This window comes from Arvicola amphibius, chromosome 9, assembly GCF_903992535.2.
Source record: "Arvicola amphibius chromosome 9, mArvAmp1.2, whole genome shotgun sequence".
Classification (NCBI taxonomy): domain Eukaryota; kingdom Metazoa; phylum Chordata; class Mammalia; order Rodentia; family Cricetidae; genus Arvicola; species Arvicola amphibius.
The window spans coordinates 125517049-125544651 of NC_052055.2; the positions used below are offsets into that span (position 1 = coordinate 125517049).

At 49.2% G+C, this 27603-nt stretch overlaps 1 protein-coding gene across 1 annotated transcript; it reads left to right on the top strand.

Moving 5' to 3' along the window:
* The first annotated feature begins 524 nt into the window (after positions 1 to 524).
* On the top strand, positions 525 to 27374 carry Gabbr1 (gamma-aminobutyric acid type B receptor subunit 1). Its single transcript, XM_038343676.1, has 23 exons — positions 525 to 658; positions 919 to 1159; positions 1802 to 2005; positions 2738 to 2923; positions 4078 to 4098; positions 5326 to 5486; positions 8303 to 8437; positions 8776 to 8946; positions 9849 to 9950; positions 10254 to 10319; positions 10747 to 10938; positions 16711 to 16953; positions 17500 to 17563; positions 18693 to 18770; positions 21198 to 21348; positions 21808 to 21940; positions 23091 to 23207; positions 23290 to 23397; positions 23966 to 24059; positions 24654 to 24781; positions 25947 to 26075; positions 26209 to 26352; positions 26976 to 27374. The coding sequence occupies exons 2-23, from the start codon at positions 1078 to 1080 to the stop codon at positions 27147 to 27149; spliced, it is 2883 nt and encodes a 960-aa protein (XP_038199604.1). The 5' UTR covers positions 525 to 658; positions 919 to 1077; the 3' UTR covers positions 27150 to 27374.
* Positions 27375 to 27603: the final 229 nt, after the last annotated feature.

A 27603-nucleotide genomic window follows, 5' to 3' on the forward strand; every position in this document is an offset into this window, starting at 1 on the left:
CTTTTTTGGCAGGATTCAGGTCTGTCGTCCTTCTCTTCGTCCAGGCATCCTTTTCTCCACCTTCATCCAGGCTTCTGTCTCCGTTCCGGCTCCCCTCCCTTAGGCTCCGGTCGCCTCACCTTCCCCCGTCCCCTCCCCCCCCCACCGGTCTCCTGCAATCTAACCCGTAGGTCTCTCGGCAGCGCTCAGTCCCCGCCCGCCCGTGTGCGTGAGCACCCCTTGTCCCCTCCGTCCTACCTCTACTCCCTCCCGCGCCGTGGGCGGTCTAGGGAGGGGCCGGGATCCGGGGCGGCTCCCGGGGCTCGGGTTGTGGGAGGCGCCCTCTCCCGGTCTCCCCCTCCCTTCCCTCCGCCCCGTCTTCCCCTGCACCCTCCTTCCTCCCTCCGCCCGAGAGCTTCCCCGGTCCCCGGCGCCGCCTCCTTCCCTCCCGGCTCCGCGCTTTCGCGGCCGCCGTCGCCCCGGGGAAGGAGAGACGGGGGTGGGGTTTGCGGGTAGTGAGAAAGGAGGGGAGAGACCCCGGCTGGCTGGAGCCCGGATTCCTAGGGAAGAAGAACAGGGGGAGGGGAAGCTGGAGGACCGGGAGGGAGAACGGGGAGCAGCGGCCGGGCCTGGGGCCTTGAGGCCCGGGGAGAGCCGGGGAGCGGGACCGGGCGCCGAGGTAAGAGCAGGGCCCCAGGAGCAGGGCTTGGAGAGGGGCGCGCAGGGAGGCCGGTGGACGCAGGGCAGGGCCGGGGTTTGGGGTCGGGTGTAAGTGGCAAGCGATGGGGCAGCGGACCTCGGAGCGTGGGTAAGCTGGGCTAGCGCTAGCCACCGGGGCGGCGGAGAGGAGGTGGAGAGAGGTGGAGTCCCGGGAGGGTGGGGGGCCGAGGGAGGCCGGAGGAGGGTGGGGACAGGAGCTCTCTCCTCCTCTCCCCCTAGCCCGTGCGGCTCCGCCCCCGCCTCCTCCGCGGGGCGCCCTCCGCGTCCCGAACCGGGCGGTCGGAGCCTGTGAGGCGCGCAGAGCGAGGTCTGTCTGTCGGCTGGTCCAGGCCGCTGCCGGCGGACTCCGCCGTGCTCTCACGGCCGCCGTTTCCTCAGATGCTGCTGCTGGTGCTGGTGCCTCTCTTCCTCCGCCCCCTGGGCGCAGGCGGGGCGCAGACCCCCAACGCCACCTCGGAAGGTGCACCCTCCTCCGGCGCCCCGGACCTCTTCCACCCTCTAGTCCCTTTCCCTGCACGTCTCCTTTCCTCATCACTCCCGCGTCAGAACCCCACCCCCACCGCCTGGCAGCCACTTCACTACTCCTGACCTCTTTTCTGTCACCCCGCATCACCACCAGCACCCATTTCCTCTGCCTCACGTTGCTACACTACACCTCTTTTCTGTGACCCCGAATTATCTTCTCAGCCCCACCTCCCTTTCCGGGCCCCACATTACTACAGCGCCCCCCTTCCGTGGTCCACTTCATTGCTCAGATGGGCTTGTATGATCCTCTTCTCATTCAGCTCCGACATCCTTCTTTAGCCCTATTCCCCCATTTTAACCACCGAACATTATAGCCCTTACGATTTCTTCTTAGCTATTATTCTCCATTACACTTTATCGGTGGAATCTCGCATCAGCTTTAGCCCTAACCCATGACTCTGGGTTCTGCAGCTTGGGGTTCTTAACTGTCCCCAGTCCCACCTTCTCCCCTCCAACCCCCACCGGGTTTCTGTCCCATCCCGGGCCCTACCGTTGACCACACCCTGCTCTTCCTCCTTCCACTGCGGCGCTGCCTTCCCGCTCCCACGGTTCCCCTGTGCCTCCCCACTCCTCTCAGGTTGCCAGATCATACACCCGCCCTGGGAAGGGGGCATCAGGTATCGCGGCCTGACTCGCGACCAGGTGAAGGCCATCAACTTCCTGCCGGTGGACTATGAGATTGAATATGTGTGCCGGGGGGAGCGCGAGGTGGTGGGGCCCAAGGTGCGCAAGTGCCTGGCCAACGGCTCCTGGACGGATATGGACACACCCAGCCGCTGTGGTGAGTAGCCTGGGAAGCGCCCCCTCCCCCCTTCAGGTCGTTCCTTCCCCAGTTGCAAACCAACCATAGTTATTTAGCAAGTCAGCAATTTAAATACGGTGGAAACAAGCTCACAAATACATTTAATGAATGAGTACTATGTAGGAGGAGGGGTGTTGCTGTGAGCAGTTAGTGGGAGGAAGCAAGCCAGCAGCCAGCACTTCCACTTCGTCCTCTTTATTAGGGTACTGATCATTGGATGAAATAACTTTGATTTTTCATCTGAGTTCTCTGAGGATCATTAGTGAGGCTTTTTTCAAGTTATAAAACGATTTCATTACATTTTTTTCTGACACTTTTGTCTCCAACTTAATGACCATATAAGCCAGTTTTGTAGTATTATAGACCAGACATAATAAGAAAAGCAACCTGATCATGCATCCAAATTTACATACATCTACACATTTCAAAGGCAGAGAACTACCCACTTTACGGTGCTGTGAGCAATTCCTATTTTGTGTGTTTATAGCTCCATCTTGGGTTCCTACAATAGAATTGCTGTTTCTTTTTTACTGGTAGGAATGTGGATACTGGGACTGGGTTGAAAGGGAGAGGTAGGAGGCATAGCCATTGCACACCTGGTTTCCTGTAGAGCAGGGCACTTGTGAACCCAGACCCAAACCTGAGTTCCCTGTACTTGCAAGGGGGAAATCCTCTACAACTTGCCTTTCTTATTTTCCTGTCTCTCTACAGTCCGAATCTGCTCCAAGTCTTATTTGACCCTGGAAAATGGGAAGGTTTTCCTGACGGGTGGGGACCTCCCAGCTCTGGATGGAGCCCGGGTGGATTTCCGATGTGACCCCGACTTCCATCTGGTGGGCAGCTCCCGGAGCATCTGTAGTCAGGGCCAGTGGAGCACCCCCAAGCCCCACTGCCAGGGTGAGGGGAACAGCTGCCTGCCTGCAGCTGATGAGATTGCTTGCACTAGAATGGGAACGGGGTGGGGATGGATAGAGGGGAAGGAAGGAAGGGTGTTAGGAAGAATGCTGGGGGGACTTTGGAAAGACAGAGGTGAAAGCCCAACCCTCCACCTTGCACCTGCCTCAGACTTGTCCCACAATCCTTTGTACTCACTTTGCTGGGTTTCCCTCCACTCCGTTTTCCTTTAGTGTGTTCTTCCTGCTTTCAAGTCCTGGGCCTTTTGTTTTTTCTTCATGAATGTTACCCTCCCTCACCTTCTTAAAGTTTAATGACTCAGATTTTTCTCCTGGAAAACCCACCCCCTTTCTGTAGACTTAGAACACCCTATGTATCACTCTTCTAGAATTGATTCTTCGTTATTCATTCTATAATGGAATTGCTGTAAATATTCAGAATTAAATCGTACATTACATTTAGAAAACTTAACCGGTGAGATCTGGAATTGAAAACATATGGAAGAGGCAAAAACGGGGACAGAATGATTAGACAATAAGGACAACTCAAGGGCAGATGGGAAGGCTATGGGCCTTGTCTTTACCTTTTACCACCTTGGTCATTCCTTGAGGAAATAATTGCTTTTGTGACTGCCACCTCTTTGCCCTACTCTTTGTCCATTTCTGCAAACATCTCCCTTTTCTGGGCACCCAAACTCTTGTATATTGTCTTCTCTCCTGGAATGAAAATTAAGCTTCAAGGTTTCTCAATTTTGACAAAGCCCCTGTTTTGAGCCTTTAAGAATGTGTTAATACGCTAGCCAACTTTTGGAGAATTTTCTAAATTAAGGTATTTAAACAGCAATCATTTAAAACCAACTGTACTTGTAGTTTTTTTTCTCTTAAAGAGACTGTAGATATTTATAACATTCAAACTCTACAAAACAAGCTATACCCCGACCTTCTTTACTTGCTAGCACAAATTCTGTTGTCCTTTGAAAAATAAAGAAAACACCAAGTCCTGACCCCCAGCCCCGCCTTGCTCTTATCCCCAGGCACCCTTCCCTCAACGCAGTCTTCGCTCCGCATGAACAGGTGTGGGAGGGGGCTGGGGATCAGGCCTGGGAAGCTGGGCGCCACTGGTAACTCTTCTCTGATCCCCGTCTTTCCTGCTGCCAGTGAATCGAACGCCACACTCAGGTGAGATCAGAAACCCTTTCCACGTGCACTGCCGCCCCCATCCCTAAACTTCACCCTCCACCAGCAGGATTTCCTTCCCTAGGTTGTGGGTGTCTTATTATTCATCTTCCCCAACCCATTCTAGTTTGCGGCCTCGCCCTCCTCTCCCTACCTGTTTCTTGCCGCCAAATCGTGGTTTTCCACGGGTCGGGCTCCCTCCCATCTCCCGGCTTGGCCACGCTCTTCGGGCTCGCGCTCCTCTCGGACTCAGCTTCCAAGCGCGAAGCCCGGTAGGGGGCAGCTGTGTGCTGGGGATCCCAGGTCTCTCCATCGTGGGGTTCCTTCAGACCTCGGAGACCTATTCCTGCCACCCACTACCTAGGTTTTACCGGCGAGATTCCATGGGCCGTGCTCACCGGTCCCACCCATGCGAGGCCTCGCATCCTCGGTAGACCCTTTCTCGCATCACCCTTCCTCAAGCCTTCCCTCAGCCACACTATCCTTCCCCTGATGCTCACTTCTCGATCCCAGTCCTCACTTTCTCAACCCGTATCTGTCTGCAAAACCTTTCTCAGCACTCTCGGTCTTCCCACCCTTAGTCCTTCGCTCCATCTCCCCATAGCCCCCTTTAAGAACTGTCACCAGCCCCTCCTATCCAACCCACTCTTCGCTTCTCATCTTTGCTCTGTGCTTAGCCTCTCACATTCCAAATCCTGTCGGTCTCCTCCCCTCCAGTCTCCTTCGGCGGAGGAGACCCCTCCCTTCCTTGCTCTCTCCCTCCTCTCCCCTCCCCTCCGGGCCTCGGTGCTGGCTCCTATCCCCGCCCCCAGCCCGTGACGTCAAGGCCCCCCTCCTAGCTCCTCTTCTCCCTCCTCCCTTCTGTCGGTCGGTCAGTCGGCGAGGAGAGTCCGCGGTGGCGGGAGCGAGCGCCGCCTGGCCCTAGGAAGCCCACGTCTCTGCCTTCCCGGGGCTCTGGCCCCCTCCTCCCCATGAGATCTGGGATGGAGGCGCCTCCCCGACGCCCTCCCAGCAGCCTTTCCCAGAAGAAGTGTCCCCCCTGAGCTGCCCCCACCTCAAGGAGGCCGCCCCCGCCCCTCCTCGCCATGGGTTCGGGGGGCCCCTGTCTCCCGGTGGGGTGGCCGCTGCCGCTTCTTTTGGTGATGGCGGTTGGGGTGGCTTCGGTGTGGGCCTCCCACTCCCCCCATCTCCCGCGGCCTCACCCGAGGGTCCCCCCGCACCCCTCCTCAGAACGGCGTGCAGTGTACATCGGGGCGCTGTTTCCTATGAGCGGGGGCTGGCCGGGGGGCCAGGCCTGCCAGCCCGCGGTAGAGATGGCGCTGGAGGACGTTAACAGCCGCAGGGACATCTTGCCGGACTACGAGCTCAAGCTTATCCACCACGACAGCAAGGTAGTCGGGGTGAGGGACAGAGTGTCTGGGGTAGTGGGAGGCCAGGGCTGTGAATCCTCTTAGGGATTGCGAAGCAGACCCCTCTCGAGTGTGACTGGCTGAGACGCGCAGGAGGTGCAGGAGCTTAGGGAGGTCTCAGTGGCTCTCAAGGCCGACTCTCTTGCAGGCAGTAGGAGACTCGCAGAAATGGTGGTGGTGGTGGTGGTGGGGTCTTAGGTACTGATCCTTTGGAGTAAACTGTCCCTGGCCATGTTTGGGGGCTGGAAGGAACGTCAGAGCTGGGCAGCTGGCTCAGGGGTTTACATTTACCATGGTAACAAGGTAAATCTTGGCGTAGGTTGGGGCTTAAAGGAATAGGAGGAGAAGGGGGAGGATTTTGAGGGACAAGAGGGTTCTACTTTATCAAAACAAACTGCAAGGTAGGGCTGCATGACTCCTCATCTACCTTGTGGGGGGATTCCTGTGAGAATGTGTGGCCTACGGCTCTGGGAAAGGAGGGCTTCGGCACTGGGAGAGTGTATTGGGGTCCATAAGGAGTTCCTACAGCAGCATTGGGGGTGCAGAGTCAGTGTTCAGGGAGATCAGAAAAGAATGGAGAAGGGAGGAAGCGGGGAGGAGGGTGGGGACAGTGAAGAACCCTGGGCCTCCTGTGGAACTTGGGGTTCTGGGTTTATTATCATGGCCTAGTGGATTTGAAAAGAGAAACAGCACGTAGGGTTGGGAAAAGGATAGAGGGGAGAGGATCATGGTGAAGAAATTTTGGTGTTAGAGATTGGTCTATGATAAGATTTCTTTACCAGGTGGGAACTGACAGGACAGAAGGAAGGAGGTTTGGGTCCTTTCTGATTTGTGGCTCCAGAGACTTGAGATTAGGGAAAACAGTACAGGTGGGAGAGTTGGCCATTTTATACTTGGGGTGTGTGGAACATTGGTATGTACCTAAAAATAGACGTGGACCTCCAAAGGGGGCAGAAATGAGCCTGCAAGCAGAATGCCAGGGGATGGGTTGGTAGGGGCTTGGAGGAAAACTTACAGTTCCTTGGATTGTTGCCTTCTCTGTGGGTCTCAAGCATGAACAAACAAGAATCTCCATTCATTTAAAACACTAGTTCAAACTCCTTAGTCGGGAAGGAATCCCAAGTAGTATATCTTCGTTTTCATCCACAGAAACCATGCCCAGAAAAATGCTTGCCTGTGGCTTACCCCAGGATGCCCATGGGAAGAATGGCAGGGCGCAGGGCGCAGGACATGTGAGGGTAGGGAGGCAGGAAGAGAGAGGGTCTTGATCTCTTTAGAGAGCAAAACAGATAATTGGCCGTGAGGGGGAACTAGAAAGAGACAGACGGAGCAGGCTTTGGGATGGGGCATGGCAGGAAGACAGGGGAGTCTGGGGTAGGGGGCTAGGAGAAGGCAGAAGTGAAGGAGGGGGTGTGGCAGACGACAGGTCTAGGCCCTTGGTTGGTAAGAGGGGAACCCCGTGGAGGGGACTTTGCAGTGATGAGTGTGGTATGGAGGGGAGTATGTAAGAACAGGAAGGGAGGAAATGAAGCAGAAAATGGCACACACATTAGACCACACATGCCCTGCTTTATGTAACTGAAGGTTTCTGAATATCCTTATTGTTCATATTAAGTAATTTCTTCAGACAGTCAGCAGAGGAACACTCATGGGGCTGGGGGAAGCTGGGGACAGTCTCTGCTCTAATGTAAGTTGGGAAGGACTTCATAATGGTAAAAAAAATTGTAAGGATGCTAAGTAGGAGGCATGGAAGTGTTCCAAACCTACAGGTGAGCCCTGCCCTTGACAGGGCGAGAGAGCAGAGCAGTTCGCAATTCAGAGTGAATTTTTTGGGTGCTCAGATTTGCCAGCTCCCCCTGGCTCCCTGGGCTTCATGTCTCCAACTTCCCACAGTGCCTCAAATGTCAGGCCTCAGTGGGGAGCAAGCAAACTCCAGGTGCCTTCTTTATTTCCTTTCTAACCCCTTCCTCTAAGTTCACTCTATCCAGTCCCCTGTGACCCTCTGCTCTGACTCCCCACTGGTTGCCATTTCTTCTCCACTTCTTTTGGGCGCTCCAGCAGCTTCTGAAATGTCATACTTCAGCAGGAGGGGAACAGACAGTGGAGGACCCACGGCTGGTTCTTCCTCCCCCAATTTTCCTCCTACCTTTCTTTTGCTCTCCAGCTTTCCTGGTGCGTCTCTTTCAGGCACCTCTAGTGTCATTCGACTTGTGGAGGGTTCCATTCTATTTATTTTCCTCATTTTAGAGTCTTCCTCAACGCCCCTTTTTCTAATTGACTTGTCAAATGTCAGGGCCCAGCAGGAAAGGATGGGGTGCTGAGCAGATCCCCTACTGATCTTGTTCCTATTCTCTCAAATTGAAGGTGAAAATTTCATTAAGAAAGCTGTCTGGGGCTCTGGGATGTGTGTGTGTTCCTGCAGACTTTCTGGGCAGATGTGCAGAGCCTGTAAACGTGGGATGGAGGGCAGGGGGCAGAGCAGAGATGACCAAAGAGAATAGGTTTAGGGATGATTGAGGATGAGCAGAAAAGGGGAGGGAAAAATGGGCATTGATATGGAAGGGAGAACGTGCCATAGTGGGTAGGGCTAAGGTTCCAGATGGAAGACAAGAGAAGGGAGCTCAATGAAAGAGGGAAAACTAGAAACTTGGAAGGAAGTAGAAGGTGGTGAAAATGATGGAAGTGAGTAATTGAGAAAGGCGCTAGGTTGTCCAAGACAGTAGGCACTGCAAGATGTGTATGTCTGTGCGGGGGTGGGAGGGCTGGGAGCCAGCTTCATTTCCTCCTCCTTCCTTCAGTGTGACCCAGGGCAAGCCACCAAGTACTTGTATGAACTTCTCTACAATGACCCCATCAAGATCATCCTCATGCCCGGCTGCAGTTCTGTGTCCACACTGGTAGCCGAGGCTGCCCGGATGTGGAATCTTATTGTGGTATGCAAGGTGGTGGGAGGGAGGGTCGTCTCCTCTTGGGCTATGCTAAGTAGAGGGATTGTGGTTATGTTTAAGAAGACTAGAGAGAGACCCACTGCCAGGACTCGGCCAGCAGAGAATCTGAGCTGGTTGGCCTTCTGGTAGCATTGCCTGAAGGATCTATGGGGATCCATGATGAGGAATGGTGTGTGTTCTTGAACGTCGCTTTTCCTAGGACAAAGGTGGGGAAGTTTGGGGAGTTGGGAGGAAGATGCAAGCCAAGAAAGACTTGGGAGGAAAATGCAAGCCAAGAAAGGCATCCTCCCTTTTCATGGACACTTCCCATCCTTCTGCCTCAGCTCTCATACGGCTCCAGCTCACCAGCCCTGTCAAACCGGCAGCGTTTTCCAACGTTCTTCCGAACACATCCATCCGCCACACTCCACAATCCCACCCGGGTGAAACTCTTTGAGAAGTGGGGCTGGAAGAAGATTGCCACCATCCAGCAGACCACAGAGGTCTTCACCTCAGTGAGTCCAGACAGGAGATGGGACGTGAGGTCCCAGGGGCATCTGCTCTGTTGTGGGAGATCTGGATGGTTTATCAAAAGTGAACACATTCCAAGTGGGCGAAGCGCTTGTTCTTTCTGTAGCCTGGGGAACACATGAGTTAGATTTTTTGGAATCCTCGCCATCATTTTGTTTTGTTCCCCAGACAGATAGGATTCTGTTCTATGGAAGTCGAGTTGAGATGAGAGGCAGTGGGTTCCAGCGCCTTCAGGGGTGGACGGTGCTTGGCAGCTGCGTGTGGAGCTACTGGATGGGGTGGGAAAGAAGAAGATGAAGGCCCAGGCAGACACATAAGAGACACACGACAAAGGTGTGGGGTTGGTAGTTGACACGGAGAGAGGCTCATAGATAATCTGAAGAGAGACAGCGAGTTTGCAGAGGTGGAGAGGAAATGCAGGGCTCCACACTTGAAAGGAAGGAGGCTGATCATTCTCTTTGGGTTTTCTATGAACTCATTATGTTCAGTGACCCTTTAGTCCTCCCTTCCCACCTTTTCTCAGTGACTCAGTCCATTTTTCCTGTGATCCTTTTGTCTGCCTTCCCACTTGCCTCTTGAGTTGACATCATTCTGTCTATTCTGGACCCTGCCCTGCTTTTTTTGTTTCCTCTAATTTCTTCTCAGTGTCATGAGTGGGGTGAATGAGACAGTGTCCCTGGATACAGACCCTGAGGAAGGGCTCATCATGCATCTTGGACTGGGGGTGCTTTATTCCATCCTTTCCTCATGGGGCCCAGGGGCTGTTGGAACAAGGCTCAGATGCTATGCCTTTGCTGTGTGTTCACAGCCAGTTCTCACTCATGAGCCCTGCTCTCTCCTGTATGCTGTACCCCATCTCCCTCCTTCTTTCTTATTCCCACCCAAGACGCTGGATGATCTTGAGGAACGAGTGAAGGAGGCTGGGATCGAGATCACCTTCCGCCAGAGTTTCTTCTCAGATCCAGCTGTGCCTGTTAAAAACCTGAAGGTGGGCGAGCAGGGGTGGTGGGCTCCACCTGCCCAGGGGTCGTGGTGGGAGGTGGTCAGCTGGAAAGGAGAGTCTAGAAGAGGCAGTTGTTCATTCAGCGAGGCAGCCGAGTCTCCTGGGAAGGTTTAGTTCCATCTCCAGTTGACATTTATCCACTGCCCATTGAACATTTTTTTTTTTTTTTTTTTTTTTTTTTTTTTTTTGCACTAAGCAGTTGGCGCTGGGAAATCAAGGCTTCAAAAGCGCTGGCTTAACCCTCGGGCGCTTTCAGCATCCCTCAGGAGCTCTGTTTCTGTTTTATAGCGTCAAGATGCTCGGATCATCGTGGGACTTTTCTATGAGACTGAAGCCCGGAAAGTTTTTTGTGAGGTAGATATGGAATCTGGAGCCGGGAGGGGCTGGATGGGCTCTCTGCGTGGTTTTCTCATGGGTCCTCCCTGTGGCATTTCTGCCAGATTGATAGCAGATAACCTGAGGTGATAATGAACACCAAGCCCGTCTGTAGGCTCTGACTCCACCGCTTGTCTACATTCAAGCGTGCACATACACTTTCTCGTTTGCCTCTTTTGTGTTTTAATGAAGGCATCTTGTTGAGCCTTCCCTGTGATTTGAAGATTTCAAAAAAAAATATATATTATTAAACTTTTAGGTTAGCAGAGAAAGAATTGATTTCAGTGACAAAAAACAAAGTCCTGTTTTTTGATTCTCAAGAGGCTAAACAGTATCTAGAGAGATAACACCGCCTCCCTCAGAACAAAACCAAACCTCAAACGCTCCCTTCCCCCTTCAAATGCAGGTCTATAAGGAACGGCTCTTTGGGAAGAAGTATGTCTGGTTCCTCATCGGGTGGTATGCTGACAACTGGTTCAAGACCTATGACCCGTCAATCAACTGCACGGTGGATGAGATGACTGAGGCGGTGGAGGGCCACATCACCACTGAGATCGTCATGCTGAACCCCGCCAACACCCGAAGCATTTCCAACATGGTGAGGGTGGGGGCTTGGAAACTGGCACCGGAGGGGAAGGGGAGGGGAAGGGAAGAAGAGAGGACAGCAGTGGAGTCCGGTGGCAGAAAGGGGCCTGTGCTGCGATTTCCTTGGGCAAGAGAGGAAAATAGTGGCATGTACAGTAGGCTTCTGACAAGTGGAAGGGCTGTTACCATGGAGACAAGGAGCAGTTGGTGAGAAGCCAAGAGAGGGAGAGGCGTTAATGGTAATATAGAAGCTTGTACGTACACCAAAGGCACACCTTTTCCAGAGAGCTTCTCTTGGCAAGGTGTGTTTTTATATATTATTATTGTTTTTTATTATTATTTGTGTATGTGACTTATGTTAGTACCTCAGAGGGTTGCTTAATATTCACTCCCCCCCCCTTTTTTTTGAGAATCTCTCTTTGTACCTCTGGGTGTCTGGAACTTGCTCGCAATGGCCTCAGACTCACAGAGATCCCCCTGCCTCAGGCCTCCCGAGTACTTGGAGTAAAGAAATGTGCTAGCATGTCTGGCTTTAATATTTACTTTTTATTTATTTATTTATTTTGGTTTTCTCAAGACAGGGTTTCTCTGTGTAGCCTTGTCTGTCCTGGAACTTTCTGTAGACTAGGCTGGCCAAGAACTCAGAGATCCTCCTGCCTCTGCCTCTGCCTCCTGAGAGCTGGGATTAAAGGCGTGCACCACCACTGCCCACTGTTAATGTTCACTTTGATTTATGTGAAATTAGTTTTTAATATTAGTTTTATAATTTTTAAAAAAGATTTTGGATGTAAATGAGACTTCAGAAATTCTTTAACCCCAGATAATTTTCTAGTGATAGTACTTGAAGCTGGAAGGTATTCTCTCCTGATTTGGGAGGACCAGGGTAGCCGTGTGTAGAGCCTTGGAGTGGGAGTGGGTGTGGGTATGTGTGGAAGAGACCCTTTCTGTATACAGCACCATACCCCACAGTGCAGGGATTTCAATAGGTCAATGAGGTAACATGTATGTCTGCTTATTATACCTGATGTAACTCTGGCTGTGAAATATCTGATTTCAGAGAGGTGAATTAATGAAGCTTTTAATAATGGTTAATTTTATGAGGAAAATCAGGATATGCTCTATGTAATTTCAGGATCTTAACCTCAATACTCTAAACTAGATTTGTTATTTATATCTTTTGAGCTAGAGAATTAGAACCAGGGAGGTTTAGTGACTTGTCCTGGGATCATGGCTCTGTTGTGTTGAACTCCAACCTGCTCTGCCCCATCATTTCCCAAGGAAAAGCACAAAGCCTGGCCAAAGTCTTTACACCTCTATGTGCAAATACTGTGCAGATAATGGTAGTGTTTTAGCAAAGGAGAAAAGAGATTTGAGAATCTACTTCTGGCAGTAGATTGTGATAAAGGGCGGGCTGCCACATGCATTCTGGCTCTAAACTGTGCTTCAAAATGTTCTAAGGGGATGCTGTGTTTAATTTATCTTAATTAAAAATTACAGCAAAGAAACACTGGTCAACCACTCCCCTGCATGGGACAAGAAAGCTGAGTCATTTTCTTGAACCCAGCATGGTGGAGCAGGTTACCAAAGTCAGAAAGGTTTATTAGTGTCCTAAGTCCACAGCCTACCACCCTAGGACTCTGCCTGATACTGAGGAGAGAGAAGGATCTGACGAGAGCCTAGAGCTGGTGGGGATCTTGGGTCTCGGGGTGGGATGTTAGGGGCAGAGGTTCTTTCTGGTTTTCCGTTTTCAGAGAAAGTATGTTTTTTCAAAGGCACACAGAATCTTCTTGAATCCCCAGCTAAAAATGTCACGTGGAAAAGCCTAGATTTTTCAATAGAGGAGAAAAGCAGCTTTTTCAGGTGACTAGGAAGATTATGGGTAAGTCAAGCAGCATCAAAAGGAGTGGATCAGGGCAAGGGGTTGGCTGAGGGGTGGAGTGGGACCGTAGAGACTTAGAGAAACGGTGCACCATTGCCTCATCCCACGTGGCCTCAGGTGTGTTTGGATCAGTTCCCAGATTTCCATCAGAACCACCTGGAAAATTAGGTTAGTACCTAGGTGACGGAACCTCTTCTGTAGATCTGAGGTGGGACCTGAGGGTTTCATTTCTGGAGTTTCTGATGCGGCTGATCTGGTCACCCATGAGAACTTTAGAACGGTGGTTTTCAAAAGAGGTTGCAAAATGTCTGGAGGGTGAGGACGAGGGCACCTCTAAATGTTCTATGATGCATAGTTCAGCCCCCAGCAACAAGACTGTCCTGCTAAGAATGTCAGTAGCATGCGGGGGGAGGGGGTTGAGAAACCCTGGTTTAGAGAAAGAATTTTAAGCACCATGTCTGGGAAATGGTGAATTTGAGGCCAGCCTGAGCTACAGGTGTAAGGCCATATATATCCAACCCCACACCCTCCATCAAGGAAGAAAGAAAGAGAGGGAGAGAGAGAGAGAACCATAATCTTTGCCGGCTCAAGGGGAAGGATTGTTTCGTCATGATTTTTGGTGTTGCTCTTCTTGGCTAGCTGTGCTGTCCTGAGTGAGCTGAGAAGCAGGGATAATACCATGCTGAGCAGATTAATCCCTTCCCAATATGGTGATTCTCTGATGTAATCTTTACTTTGAACTGAGGATTGGCTAGGCCTGAAAGCTGAAGGACTAACTGCTCAGAAAGTGTTAGTTCTCTGCTGTCTGTGGGCACTTGTACCTGCATAGGCTTTCAGCACAGAAGGAGCCCAGGTACTGCACAATAAGCTCAGCCTTTGGTGCCAGACACCCTGGGCTGGAGTCCCAGCATTGCCACTTGCTACAGTGTAACCTCAGACAAGTTACAGGACCCTGCGCCTTTGTTTCCTTATCTCTAAAATAGATACAATAATAGAGCCCATTCATTGAAATGTTTGAGGATCAAATACATTGACTTATGTGCCTGGAAAAAAGTAAGGACTATACAAATGTTAGCTATCACCATCACCCCACCACCCCTTCCCAGCATCATCACCACCTACGTTACCATCATCAGCCTCTTTTTCCTCCTCCTTTATATAGAGGGATGGTGTTAAGGAGACATTAGAACAAACAGGTTAAGAGGATTTGCTGATTTGGAAATATGTAGTTTACTTTTCTGTCTTATGCACTGAAGAGTGCAGGAGTATGAGGAAAAAGTGAGCTTAGTTTTGTATCTTGCTTTTTTTCTTCTGTCTTTATTTTATGTTATTATTTATAAGTTTGTTTGAGTATGTGCATGGAGATGCCAGTGGAGGCCAGAGGTATCAGATCCCCTGGAGCTGGAGTTACATGGATCCTTGGCAATAGCATCTGCACTCTTGACCACAGAACCATTTCTCCAGCCCATCTTTTTGTTTCGAGATGAGAGTCTTGCTATGTGGTAGTTCTGGTTAACTTTGAAGTTAGCTGTGTACACTAGAATCGCCTCTAATTTGAGATCCTACTGTTTTTGTCTGCCTCCTAAATTTGAGATTACAGGTGTATACCATTGTGGACTCTCTCTCCTCTCTCTGAGGTGGGTCTTACTGTGTTGCCCAGGCTGATCTTGCACTTACAGTCTCAGACTCAGGTGTCTGTGCCTGCCCTCCTCCCACCCCGCCCTGTTCCTTTAGCTTCATAAGCAGCTTGGTCTACAGGTGCTGCCACCACCGTTGTTTCTTTGAATTTGAGATCAGTGGTCATATATAACTACAATGTGTTAGAATAAATGAGACCTGTAATATTTTAGGTGTTGGGCCAGAATTACAGGCCTGAGCATTGGGAACAAAGATGCGGGTGCAACCAGGGAAACTCACAGGGAGAAGTGTAATATACTTCATACCCAGCATTTTATGTGTTCTTACTTAATCCTTACAGGAGCTCTTTAACACAGTATTATTCCCATTTTAAAGCCGAATAGCCAGTTTAGTGAGATTTAATAACTTGCTTGAGATTTCTTAGTAGGCAAGTAGTTTAATTAGAATTAGAACCCATTCATCTACTTATCCATCCAATGGACTTTCTTTTTGCTTAAAGATGTTATTGTTTTAGATTCACAGCAGAATTGAAGGGTCCACAGTTCCCATATTTTCCATGTATAACCTTTCCCTTGGTTAAACCTCTCCATTGTCAGATTCCACCACTGTATGAGTATATTGGTTACAGTTGGTCTTCATTAACTAACCATTGTCACCCGAAGCCCATGGCTCATATTCGGGCCAGCTGTTGATGTTTTGCATTCTATGGGTACATGTGACATGTGTCTACCTTCACAGTGTCATAAGAAGTGCACAGGGTTCTAGGGGTGTTTTTAGTGTTCACCACGAGCTGCGCATGATGCTAGTTACTAATGCTTATGAGATGAATGGAGATTATTCCTGTCATAGGGTAGTTGACCCTAGACCTTTGTGTTTCAAGGCCCAGGCTGTTTCTAAAAACACTGAACAGGAAAATATGTTTTGGGGGCATGGGAACAAGGCTTAAAAAATTTTCCCCAAGACAGGGTTTCTCTGCACAGCCCTGGCTCTCCTGGAACTTGCTCTGTAGACCAGGATGACCTCAAACTCAGAGTTTAACTTGTCTCTACTTCCTGAGTGCTGAAATTAAAGACATGTGCCACCACCACCCATCAGTATTTTTTAAAAATTACATTTTATCTATTCATTTTGTGTATGTGTGCCGCACCAAGGTGCACATATAAAGGTTAGAGGAAAACCTTCAGATGTTGGTTCTCTCCTTCCACTGTATGTGTCCCAGGACTCCAGCTCAGGCTTGGTAGCAGGTGCTTTTATGTGTTGAGTCATCTCATTGTCCAGGAGCAAAGGTTCTTCATTTATGTATCGTTCCTTTGTTAAAGCATATCTGTGAATGTTCTAATCCAAATAATTATCTGTAGTGATTCTAAGTCATACACATGCTTTGCCAAGAAGAAATTAAACATTTTCCTATGTATTTCTGGGTGGTAAGAAAGGGAGGGTGTGATTGTTTTCTGTTATGTGGAAGGTAGTTCTGAGGAAATCAGTTCTGAGGCAATTCAGGAATTCATTCACCCGTAAGTATGAAGTCAGGTATGGCTATTGTAATATATACAGCCAGGTTTCTTCATCCATGAGAGTTAAAGGATTGCCATTTTTAAAGATTTCTTGGAAAAAAGGTTGAGTACCAAGAGTCATGTGAGTAGTACTGAATCCGGACCTCTATGGTGTGAAGGGTATTTCCGATGACTGTCACCAGTCTTAAGGAGGCAGCAAACAGAAGTCATACCAGGATAGCAAGAAGTTAGCACCCTAAAGAACAATTTCCTGGTTGGCAGGCAGAGTGAGAAAGGCTGTGGCGTCGCCTTTTCTGGATCTTTCAAAATTGGAGGAGCTGTTAGCTCCTGGGTCAGCTCTGCTGTGAAAGTCTGAAGGTTGGGAGAATGCCAGCACTGCCACTCTTTGTTGCAATATCCATCTTTTCCTTGGCTCTGTCTCTGCTTCTCTCCCTTGCCATTCATTTTCCAGAGTGTTTATTCATCAGATTTCTCTGTTTATAGTTCTGAGTTAGCATTCTCTGTTTGTAGTTCTGAGCTAGCAGCTGTACGCTCTTAAGACCATTGGACCCAGCTAATTCCGCTTTAGTCTTGTTGCTTCCAACCCAAGATAGACACATGGGTATAGCTAACGATTTTATCTGTACATATGGTCTACCCGACAACACGAACACAAACCATCCGCTCGAGTCACAGTGTCTGAGCCAGAACTGAGGCCTCTCCCCCTGTGCCCACGCACATTCCAATGCTTTCCTCTTGTTCTTCCTTCATCCAGACCTCCCAGGAATTTGTGGAGAAACTAACCAAGAGGCTGAAAAGACACCCTGAGGAGACTGGAGGCTTCCAGGAGGCACCATTGGCCTATGATGCTATCTGGGCTTTGGCTTTGGCCTTGAACAAGACCTCTGGAGGTGGTGGCCGTTCGGGTGTGCGTCTGGAGGACTTTAACTACAACAACCAGACCATCACAGACCAAATCTACCGGGCCATGAACTCCTCATCCTTTGAGGGTGTTTCTGTGAGTTACAGCAGCTTTTGTCATGGAAAGGGACACCTTGGAGGGTCCCTAGATGCATGCATTCTCTTGTTTCTTTTCAGTTTCTTTTCTGTAAAGTCAGTCATAGACTATGGAAAGAGGGATCCCCAAACCAGAGAACCATACAAAAAATGACAATGAAAAGAATTACTGTATTTCTAGTGCTTTTCAACCTGGTCCAGATGAGAAGTGTAGGGTTTTTAAAAGAGATAACAACTTGAGAATTAAGTTCCTCAATCCTTTTAAAGTAAGGAAATTAGTGCCCAATAAGGTTTGGTGATTGCTCGTGTCCCTCTCTCTGGGGACTGTCTCACTCGGATCTCAAGGGTGAAGCTTCTTCTCAAAAGAAAACTGTTTCCAGAATCTAGGGTATGTGCATCTGGGGTGTGTCCTATATGCAGCAGATGCCATAAATAGCCTTCATTCAGAAGCTCAATTACATCAAAAACAGAAGGTTTCAGAGTCCCTGATGTTCTCTTTTCCTCCTGCTTTCATCCCCTCTGCCTTCCTCCACATGTTTCTCCTCAGGGCCATGTGGTCTTTGATGCCAGTGGCTCCCGGATGGCATGGACACTTATCGAGCAGCTGCAGGGTGAGCTCGGGCCTGAGAGGCTGGGGAAGGGGCAGACAGGGGCTGGGCTGAGTGCTCACGTGGGAGGAGATGAATTGTGCATCTCAACAAGACTGCCTGGTACTTTTTGCCTGCCTTGCACTGTGTTCATCAGGCTTTCAACAATGATAAAAAGAACAGTCCTGGGTAGGTTTTCTTTGCAGTGATTCTGTTCTTTCAAAGGGCGATGCAGATTAAAAAGAGCTGTTCTTTCTTCCCAGTGGCTTCAGTTTTAGTCCCAGAAGTCGCCTGCCTCAGGCTAGATTGAGAAGTTAAGGGCTCTTAGTGTGCTCTGAAGATTAAGAAAAGTTGCACCTAGGAAGCTGGTTATTTTTAAAGGGAATTCTCTCAGTTCCTTGCTATGAGAGAACAATGTTCCAGTCATACATATAGCTGGTCTTTCCTAGATGGCATTTCCGTATAACTTAGCACTGAGGAGTCTATAGAACTTTTGTGAGTTAATCTTCCAGTTCCACCTGACTCAGCTCCTTGTGGTGTGGCCAAGAGACCCATTTCTCAGCCTCCTGTAAAAAGTTTCTTTCTCTCCGCACCTCTGCCACCAAATCCTCTCAGTATGTGGGGCAAGTGAGACTGGACGTTAGCCAGGGTGAAGTGGGTGTGAGGTGGTGTTCGGAAGGAAAGTTGTATTAACTGTGGTCATTCTGGAAGATTTTTCTTAGGAGTGACTGCATTTCCCTTAGTGGCACTTTAAGAGACAGATGTATCTTATCCAAGGCATTAGAACCCAAGCCAAAGGGAGAGAGGTTTCTAAAATTAAAGCCACTGGGAAAAAAGATCCTCTAATTCTGTCCATCCCAAGAGGGAGGCTAAACAGAAGTTGCTTAAAGCTTTGGAAGCCAGAATCAAAGTGAGAGACGGTGCTGGACAGGTGAGGCAGTACAATAGGTGGTAGCCGTGCAAGGAGCCTTCCTCCGGGAAGAGCCTTAAATGCCTTAAGGGCTATATTATGCATTCAGATTGCCTTGGGAAGCACCTTCTGTTGCTGTGAAGTTAAGTTACCTGTCCAGGAGACCTTGGGTCCTTGGGTTGCTTAGGTCAGTGGCCTAGGGTGTCTTCTCCCTACCCTTGACAACTCCAGTCCTTTGTTCAGGTGGCAGCTACAAGAAGATTGGCTACTACGACAGCACCAAGGATGACCTTTCCTGGTCCAAAACAGATAAGTGGATTGGTAAGTTCTCCTTTGGTCCTTCTGAACGATCCTTGTCAGACTTTTGAATGGGCCTGGGGTGGAAGTGCTGTTGGGTTGGAATAGCAGAGGGGTCACAGCAGGGATTAGGAGTGAACTCCGCCTCCAAGAAGGAAGGGGAGGCCCGGGGTCACCCTGTTTTTAAGAGTGCTCTGCTGCCGTGAATGAGAAGCAGTGAGAAATGGAAGCTCTCCTCCAGCCTTGGTACATTAGGAACAGGGACTTCAGGTCCTTATCAGGAAAGTCGCTGCTTAACTGTAGTAGAGGAAACAAAATTTCATTTCTTATGGACTGTTTTGTGCTTTGCTTTTTTGATTTGTTTTGTTTGTTTTTCCCTTGTGTTTTATATATTCATTTTGTATGCATGTGGAGGTCAGAGAACAACTCAGAGGAGGCCTCTCCTTCCACCGTGTGGGTCCTGGGATATGAACTCGATCATCAGGACCTTTATGCCTTGAGCCAGCTCACCAGTTTTTGTTTCTGGTTTTTTATTTTTGTTGTTGTTGTTTTCCTTTTTTTTTTTTTTTTTTTTTTTTTTTTTTTTTTGAGTCAGGGCTTCATCCTGTACCTCAGGCTGGGCTTGAGTTCATTATGTAAGCCGATGCTCATCTTGACCTCAGGATGATCTTCCTGCCTCAGGATCTCAAGAGTGTTGGGATTTCAGGTGTATACTACCATGCCTGGTTTATGTTGAGGGTTTCTTTTCTTTTCTTTCCTTTTTTTTTGGCGGCGGGGGTGGGGGTGGTGGGGTCACACTACATAGTCCTAGGTGTCCTGGAACTCGTTTGTAGGATGGCCCTCCAACTCTACTTCTTTCTCCTGAGTGTTGGGATTAAAGGTGTGTGCCCCCACACCTAGCCTGGCACGCACTTTTTAATCCAGGTATGCTAAATGACAGGAAATGGGACACTAGAGGTTAGCAAAAAGGAAGTTCCTACTCATGAGGAAGGATGATAAGGCCATTGAAGGCAGCTGCCACCTGCCTTGCCCAGTGAAGTGTGTGTGTGTGTTGTGTATGTGTGTGTGTGCGCGCACACGCATGTGTGTGTGGTGTACACGTCCACATTCATTCTGTGTGGCCAGTATGCCATGGTGTTCTTGTGGAAGTCAGAGGATAACTTTGTGGAGTTGGTTCTCTCCTTCCATCTTTACCCGGCTCAATCAACTTAATGTTGCCAGGATCACAATTGCATTTACCCATTGAGTCATTTTTCTGTCCAGCTTCATTAAGTTTAATTAATTTTATATGTTATAGGTGTTTTGCCTACATTTATGTGTGTATGTGTGCCATTTGTGTGCCTGAGCCAGAAATGAGCATCAGAGTCCCTGGAACTGGAATCACAAATGGTTGCGACCAATGATGTGGGTGCTGGGAACTGAACCTGTGTCCTCTGGAAGAACAGAGAGTACTCTTAATTGCTGAGCCATCTCCTCAGCTCCCTACTTTATTTTATTACTTATTTTGAGGCAGGTTTTCACTTTGTAGATTAATCTGACCTCAAAGTTGTGTCAGTCCTCCTGCCTCAGAACCCAAGCATTGCTTCAACTACTGAGTGAGCTAGTATGTCTAAGCTTTGCTTCATTTTTATTATTTATTTATTTTTGTAGCTTGAATTTAGGGCAGTATTCTGTACAGTTATAAAAGCTGCCTGGCCTAAATTGGCTTTCTAATTTTTTTTTTTAAACAAAGCAAATTGAAATTAAGTAGGTGTTTTGCTTATCATCAACCCCCCCTCCCGACAAATTTGAGCTTTCTCTTAATAGTAATTGGAAACACTTTTTGGGAATACTACCCTGCTAGGGTTGTTCTTATGTTTTTTGCTGGAGGTTAGAAGAAGAACACACTGGATACTTTGAGACTCTCCTGGCTTTCTGCTTCTGTAATTGTCTTTTACACCTTTAGTGGAGCAATAAGTGATGTTTTATAGGATTATTTCAGCTGTTCCCCTCTTTAGCTGTCTTCGTTTTTTCCCTATAAGATGGAGAAGCAAAAAGAACAAGCAATCAAAGATAGGTGTGGTAGCATACACCTTTAATCCCAGCACTCAAGAGGCAGAGGCAGGCAGATAGATAGTTCCAGGCCAGCCTGGTCTAGAAAGGGAGTCTTAGGACACAGGGTACACAGAGAAACCTTGTCTCAAAAACCAAAAACAAACAAAAAGAACATGTAATCAATCAAAGAGACCCTCAGCACAGACCCTATCTTCTCCTTTTCTGGTTGTTTCTTAAGGTCCCCAGTGTCCTCCAGCCTTCTGCCTGTCATAGCCCCTAAGTGCATTTGAGGGCTTCGTGTGTTCAGCTGACACTGAGTGTCCCCCAGCAGCTTGCCTTTCTCCCCTTTCTCCTACCCTGCCTTCATGCCACTGTCCTTCCTTCTTTTTCTTCCCCCCTCCTCCCTGTGCCATGCAGGAGGGTCTCCCCCAGCTGACCAGACCTTGGTCATCAAGACATTCCGCTTCCTGTCACAGAAACTCTTTATCTCCGTCTCAGTTCTCTCCAGCCTGGGCATTGTTCTTGCTGTTGTCTGTCTATCCTTTAACATCTACAACTCCCACGTTCGGTAAGTCTCTCTTCTGACTTGATCCTTGGCCTGGCTGCCTCTCCATGGTACTGACGGTACTTCCTGAAGAGTAAGAAAAGTGGGACTCTCAAGGCCATGTGTCACAAAGAGTGGCGTGATGACTCTTCAGAAATTGGGGGGGGGGGTGCTAGGCATGACCCCCTACCCTTGCTTCAGAGTAATCAGCTAGAAAAACAAAAACATTTGAGGCCTAGAGCACAATCTTGGGCTCTAACTAGAGTATGCCAGTACGACCTTATGCTGCAGAAGCCCTGTGCCCCCCTAGGTGGTCCAGCAACCTATCCTGAGTATCTTTCTGTCTGTTCCCAGTCTGTCTCCTTTATCCACCCTGGGGATAGGGTTGTACTGTTAATGGCATTTTTGGAGAGCCAAACCTCCCTAGAGGAGATGGGGTGGGTAATTTTGCTCTTTCTTCCACCCTCTCCGCCTCTGCCTTAGTTATATCCAGAACTCCCAGCCCAACCTGAACAATCTGACTGCCGTGGGCTGCTCTCTGGCACTAGCTGCTGTCTTCCCCCTTGGGCTGGACGGTTACCACATAAAGAAAGGCCAGTTCCCGTTTGTCTGCCAGGTGAGTAGACAGTGGGCCAGTGTAGACCTTGTGGAATATGGCTTTCCTGTCTCTTCTCTTTCCCTGACCAGTATTCCCCCTCCCTGCCTTCCCTCCTAGCGTCACCCTTTTGGTTTCTCTCTGGCTCCATCCCTTCTTTCTGGGTGCCAGACCTTTTCCATTCTGTGGTTCCCTGGCTGGTTGCAAGGTTGCTAGGCATGCCTTGCAGAGGAGAGGGGTGAAGCGCTGAAAACAAAGGGAGGGGTCTGCACATAGAACTTACGAACAATAGTGGCTTGTTTGTGGTGTGTGGGCCAAGAAACAAAACTGGGCTTTCCCGTGGGAGCCTTGGTTGGAGTTTGAAAGGATAAAAGCAGAATTAAAACAGATAGAGTCGGGGCAAGGGACATATCATTGCAGAGGGAGGAGGGTCTCTGGGGACACTTGGCTCATGGAATTTCTGGGACTGTGGGGAAAGGCTGGCTTCAATGATGTTTGAATGGTTCTCTACTGTTACGAAGCATCCACTCTTTCCCTGGTTCCTTCCACTGGCGTTCTTTCCTCCACTGTGTTTCTGTCCTGATCACACACTGTGCACATACACACTGATCACACACTGTGCATACACACATGCACTCATGCCCTCAGGACGTGTCTATTCCTAGTGGGACCAGCATGCAGCAGGAGAGAGACAACTAGGAGATACATCTGAGGAGGGATCTGTAGAAAGTGCTATGGATGAAGAAGGGAAGCAGCTCACAGTCCACGTCTGAGTGGCCCCCAGGAAGGAGGTGGTGCTTGTGCCTTGAAGGATGGTGCATGAGATCAGAAAGAGAGTAGACAAGAGAGACTGAGTGGTTCGGCGTAGCTGGGTGGGGCACAGAGATGGTGAGGTCCTGGCTAGTGGTTGTGCTATACTGTGGCACATTCAGAGGTGTGCAGGTGGTAACTGTAGGCACTAGACCAGTAGTCTTTAGCAAGAATACCCTGGTGCTGTAGCAGTAGGGAAGGATGGAGTCCCAGCCTCCCCTTTCCTTGTCTCCATACTCTGCTTACTATGTCCTGCCTGTCATTTGTCATCTTCATCTGGTTACTGTTCACCTTGCTTCCTGCAGTTCCTCCCCCATGGGCCCAGTCCCACCTATTGCCATTGTCTTTTCTCCCTTTCTAGGCCCGCCTTTGGCTCTTGGGCTTGGGCTTCAGTCTGGGCTATGGCTCTATGTTCACCAAGATCTGGTGGGTCCACACTGTCTTCACAAAGAAGGAGGAGAAGAAGGAATGGAGGAAGGTGAGTGACTTTCCAGGCCCAGTCTTTGATCCCATGTGTAGAGAAGAGCTTTCTGACCTGTCTTCTCTGGATATCTACTCAGACCCTAGAGCCCTGGAAACTGTATGCCACTGTAGGCCTGCTGGTGGGTATGGATATCTTGACTCTTGCCATCTGGCAGATTGTGGACCCCTTGCACCGAACCATCGAGGTATCTACCACTTGAGAGGAGTTTCTGGGATCAGGAAGCTGAACAGGGCCTATCAACTTGGCAACTTCAGGGCTATGTTTGGTCTTGAAGTATATAGTTACTTAATGAAGGCCAGGTGTGGTAGGTAGCACATACCTTCAATCCTAAAGCGCTGGAGGCAGAGGCAGGCAGAGCTCTGAGTTTGAGCATAGCCTGGTCTACATAGTGAGTTCCAGGCCAGCCAGGGCTACATAGTGAGACCCTGACTTTAAAAAGAAAAGGAAGCTACTCAGGGAGGGAGCTTCTCAGTGTTCTTTATATCCAGGGTTCTTCTGTCTTTCCCAGATGGAGCCCTATCAAAACCTCTTGGTTTATCTAGAGAAGTAATGTGTTATGGGAGGATGTGTAGGGTTTCCAAACATCGGGGAAGGTGGGGAACAAGCCTTTCTGGTGTGTTCAGGGAAATGTCTCCAGGCTTGGCATGGGATTTGGTACAGTACTGAGTCTCATGGGAAAACAGGCAGGGCTGGGAGTTCAGGAGCTGGAGAAGAGTATGGTAACTCATCTTTTTGCTCCTTTTCTCCATCAGACTTTTGCCAAAGAGGAACCAAAGGAAGATATCGATGTATCCATCCTGCCCCAGCTGGAACACTGCAGCTCCCGGAAGATGAATACATGGCTTGGTGTGTGGGTTGTGGGTGGGAAGAGGGGAAGGAGGAAGCATAAGCAGGAGGAATGGGTACCAGCAGGAGACCAAGGGAGAAGGACCACTGGAGACAGTTTCAATGCCCTTATCTCTGCATAGAGTAGGAGAACTTTGGTCTTTTGCTGTGAGTAGTGATGTTCAGCAAAGGTCCAGTGCAGGTAGATGACCCACCCATCTGTTATTGGCCAGCTCCTGAGAGTAGGACCAAGGCTGTGATGTCATAGCCTCTCTTCAGCCTGTCTAACATTCCTCTGTTCTACAGATTCACACAGTGAACTAAAACCTTTAGCCAGGATTGCATGTTCCTGCCTGATGGGCTAAGAGTTGAGACACTGTGTAGCATCCATTGGATCATTTCTAGCTGCTCCGTAGGAAGCTGAAGTGAGGTCTGGGCCATATGGGTGGGGGGCACGCTGAGAATTTGCTACGTCAGAGGGGCTGGAATGGAGAGGAAAGCTTCCTTTGCACAGAGGAGCTACACAAAGCAGAAGTAAATGAAGGGCAAGGAAGAGGAGGGTTGAGTTGGGAGTGTGACGGTCCTATTGCCCAGGACACTTTCCTGTTGTCCTAGGCATTTTCTATGGTTACAAGGGGCTGCTGCTGCTGCTGGGAATCTTTCTTGCTTATGAGACCAAAAGTGTTTCCACTGAAAAGATCAACGACCACAGGGCTGTGGGCATGGCTATCTATAATGTTGCGGTAAGCTCCCTTGACACCTGGTGTTAGTCCTGTCATAAAACACTGGTTAATGTCTGATTTATAAAGTCATTGTTGTATTGCTTTCCTGAGGAGACATGAAAAAATGTCAGTTCACTCTAGATATGGCACCACAATAGACAAAGGAAATGACTCTACCAAAGTCTAACTTGTCATTTCTGTTGCTGTGATAAAATACCCTGACAAAAAGCAACTTTGAGGAGAAAGGTTTTATTTTAGGTCAAAGTTCCAAGTTACAGTTCAACAATGAGGGAAGTCAACACAGGAGCTAAGAGCAAGTAATTCAGAGCCAAGAGCCAAAAGAAATAAATGCATGCTAGCTTACTCATGGTGCTCTCTACAGGGACTGAGTCCTTCCACATCATTTAGCAATAGAAATCAAGATAATCCCCCAATATGCTCACAGACTAAGCTGACATGATCTAGACAATCCCTCGTTTATAATTACCTGAGTGATTCTAGAGTTTAGAATCTAGACATGTCAGATTGATAAAGCTGACATCACACTTGGCGAATCTGTGCATTTGTTGGGTTACTATAGGAGCATGAAGGAGCTAATGGCATTTATGCCATCTAAAAAGTCCACTATAGCTTGGGTGATGGCTCACGGTAACTGCATACCTAGAGTTAGCTGCCCAACTTGCGGGCAGTTCCACAAGTCGGCTGAGGAGATGCAGACACATAGGTCCTCAGTTCTCAGTGACCAGGCAGCCTCTGGCCAGTGAAGGACTCTGTGAAAAACCGGAATGGAGGAATAATAACAGCTAAGGTTTCCCTCTAGCCTCCATATGTACATGCATTCACATGCATGTGTACATACATGTTCTCCTGTGCTACACATATATAATATAGACAGATAAGAAAAAAGCTGAAAAGAAGTCACACTACACTATATCATTTCGCACCTACCTAGTGAAGTAGTCTTAAGGACTGAATGCAGAGATCCTGAGGGAAGCATTGATCTAGAGCTGAGAACTGGTTTAGAAGATTATTCCTGGGTCTTAGCTATTTAAAGTTGAGGATCGTCCTGAATTCGTGCAGCATTCACCAGGAGTTCATCTTCACGGACTCTGTCTTTGGGGAAGGAAACCCTGCACCCCACTTGACGCGATGTTGGATCTGAGCCTTCCGAATGCTGTCTCTCCAGGTCCTGTGTCTCATCACTGCTCCTGTCACCATGATTCTGTCCAGCCAGCAGGATGCAGCCTTTGCCTTTGCCTCTCTGGCTATTGTGTTCTCTTCCTACATTACTCTGGTCGTGCTCTTCGTGCCCAAGGTGAGGCCAGGCTCTCCCCCTGCCCTCCCTAGATAGAACCAGGACTTCCATTCTGTCCTTATGGTGTTTTCCCATTGCCTTTTACTCCCAACCCTTTACCAGGTACTCGCTCACACAGCTTCTTTGCCCCTAGATGCGTAGGTTGATCACCCGAGGGGAATGGCAGTCCGAAGCACAGGACACCATGAAGACAGGGTCATCCACCAACAACAATGAGGAAGAGAAGTCCCGACTGTTGGAGAAAGAGAACCGTGAATTGGAAAAGATTATTGCTGAGGTATGTGGTGACTACCGGGGTCCGTGTCTAAGGCTGGGTTGTCTGAAGTGGAGCCTGAGATACAGGTTCAAGTGTTGGTGATTTACAGACCTCATAAAACCTGTAAGGGAGCAGGGGTGTGAGAAGAGAGACTCAGTCTCAAGAAAATTTAGTGTTAGCTCGAGGAGGGGGAGGAGGCTCTGAAGTGGGGACTATAGATTCAGCCCTCCTGTAGCAAAAGAGCAGCCACTGGCAGTAGTTAGGGGGAGCCCATTGTGAGCCATTACTAGCCCACACTTACAGGTGCTGGGTGAGGCATATGGCCACAGTATATCGGTGCTAGGCAGCTGCCCACAGTGTCCACTGTGTCCAGGCTGTAGTTAGAGACCAGTGTGGTACTGAGGGCGGAGGGTGGCATTCCAACTTGGTTGATACAATCTTTATATATTGTCCTTTTGTTTTTTAATTCACTTATTTCCTTGATCTATTCTCTTGGTGCCTTTACATTCTGTGGCTTTCTTTGTTCTTGACTCGAATTTTAATTTCTTCTCTCACCGTACATCCCATTTCAATGCCTCTCCTCCCTCCCCCTCCTTCCACTCCACACCCTCCTCCCACACTCCCAATTGTGCTTCTTCCTCCAGAAAGAGGAGCGTGTCTCCGAACTGCGCCATCAGCTCCAGTCTCGGCAACAGCTCCGCTCACGGCGCCACCCCCCAACACCCCCAGACCCCTCTGGAGGCCTCCCGAGGGGACCCTCGGAGCCCCCTGACCGACTTAGCTGTGATGGGAGTCGAGTGCATTTGCTTTACAAGTGAGGGGGTATCAAGAAGGATAAGGCCAGTAGGGGAGGGATGGGTGTGGGAAGAGGGTGGGGGACTGGGAGGAGGGCAAGGACTCCTATCTCCAACTGGGAGAACATGCTCCAATCCCCTTCTTATAAATATATGTCACTCTGTGCATTTGGAGTTATTTGGGTCTCCAATACTCTGGGAAAGAGACTGTTTTCTCTCTTATTCATTCATGTAAAATTTTGTATAGCTATTTCACAGTTTGGTTCGAACCCTGCTTGAAGCTATTCACTCGTAACCCCAGAGGGGCAGCTCACCATATTTTTCTCCTATATCCTGTCTCATGTAGTCATCATGGAAACTCCTGCAATTTCAGCAGCAGGGGTCTCCCCACAAGTGTTCTTCCCACACTAGCAGGACCCTCTCCATTTCTCAGCGTCAGAATCCCCTTCCATTGTCCTTGTCCTTCCACACATCCCCA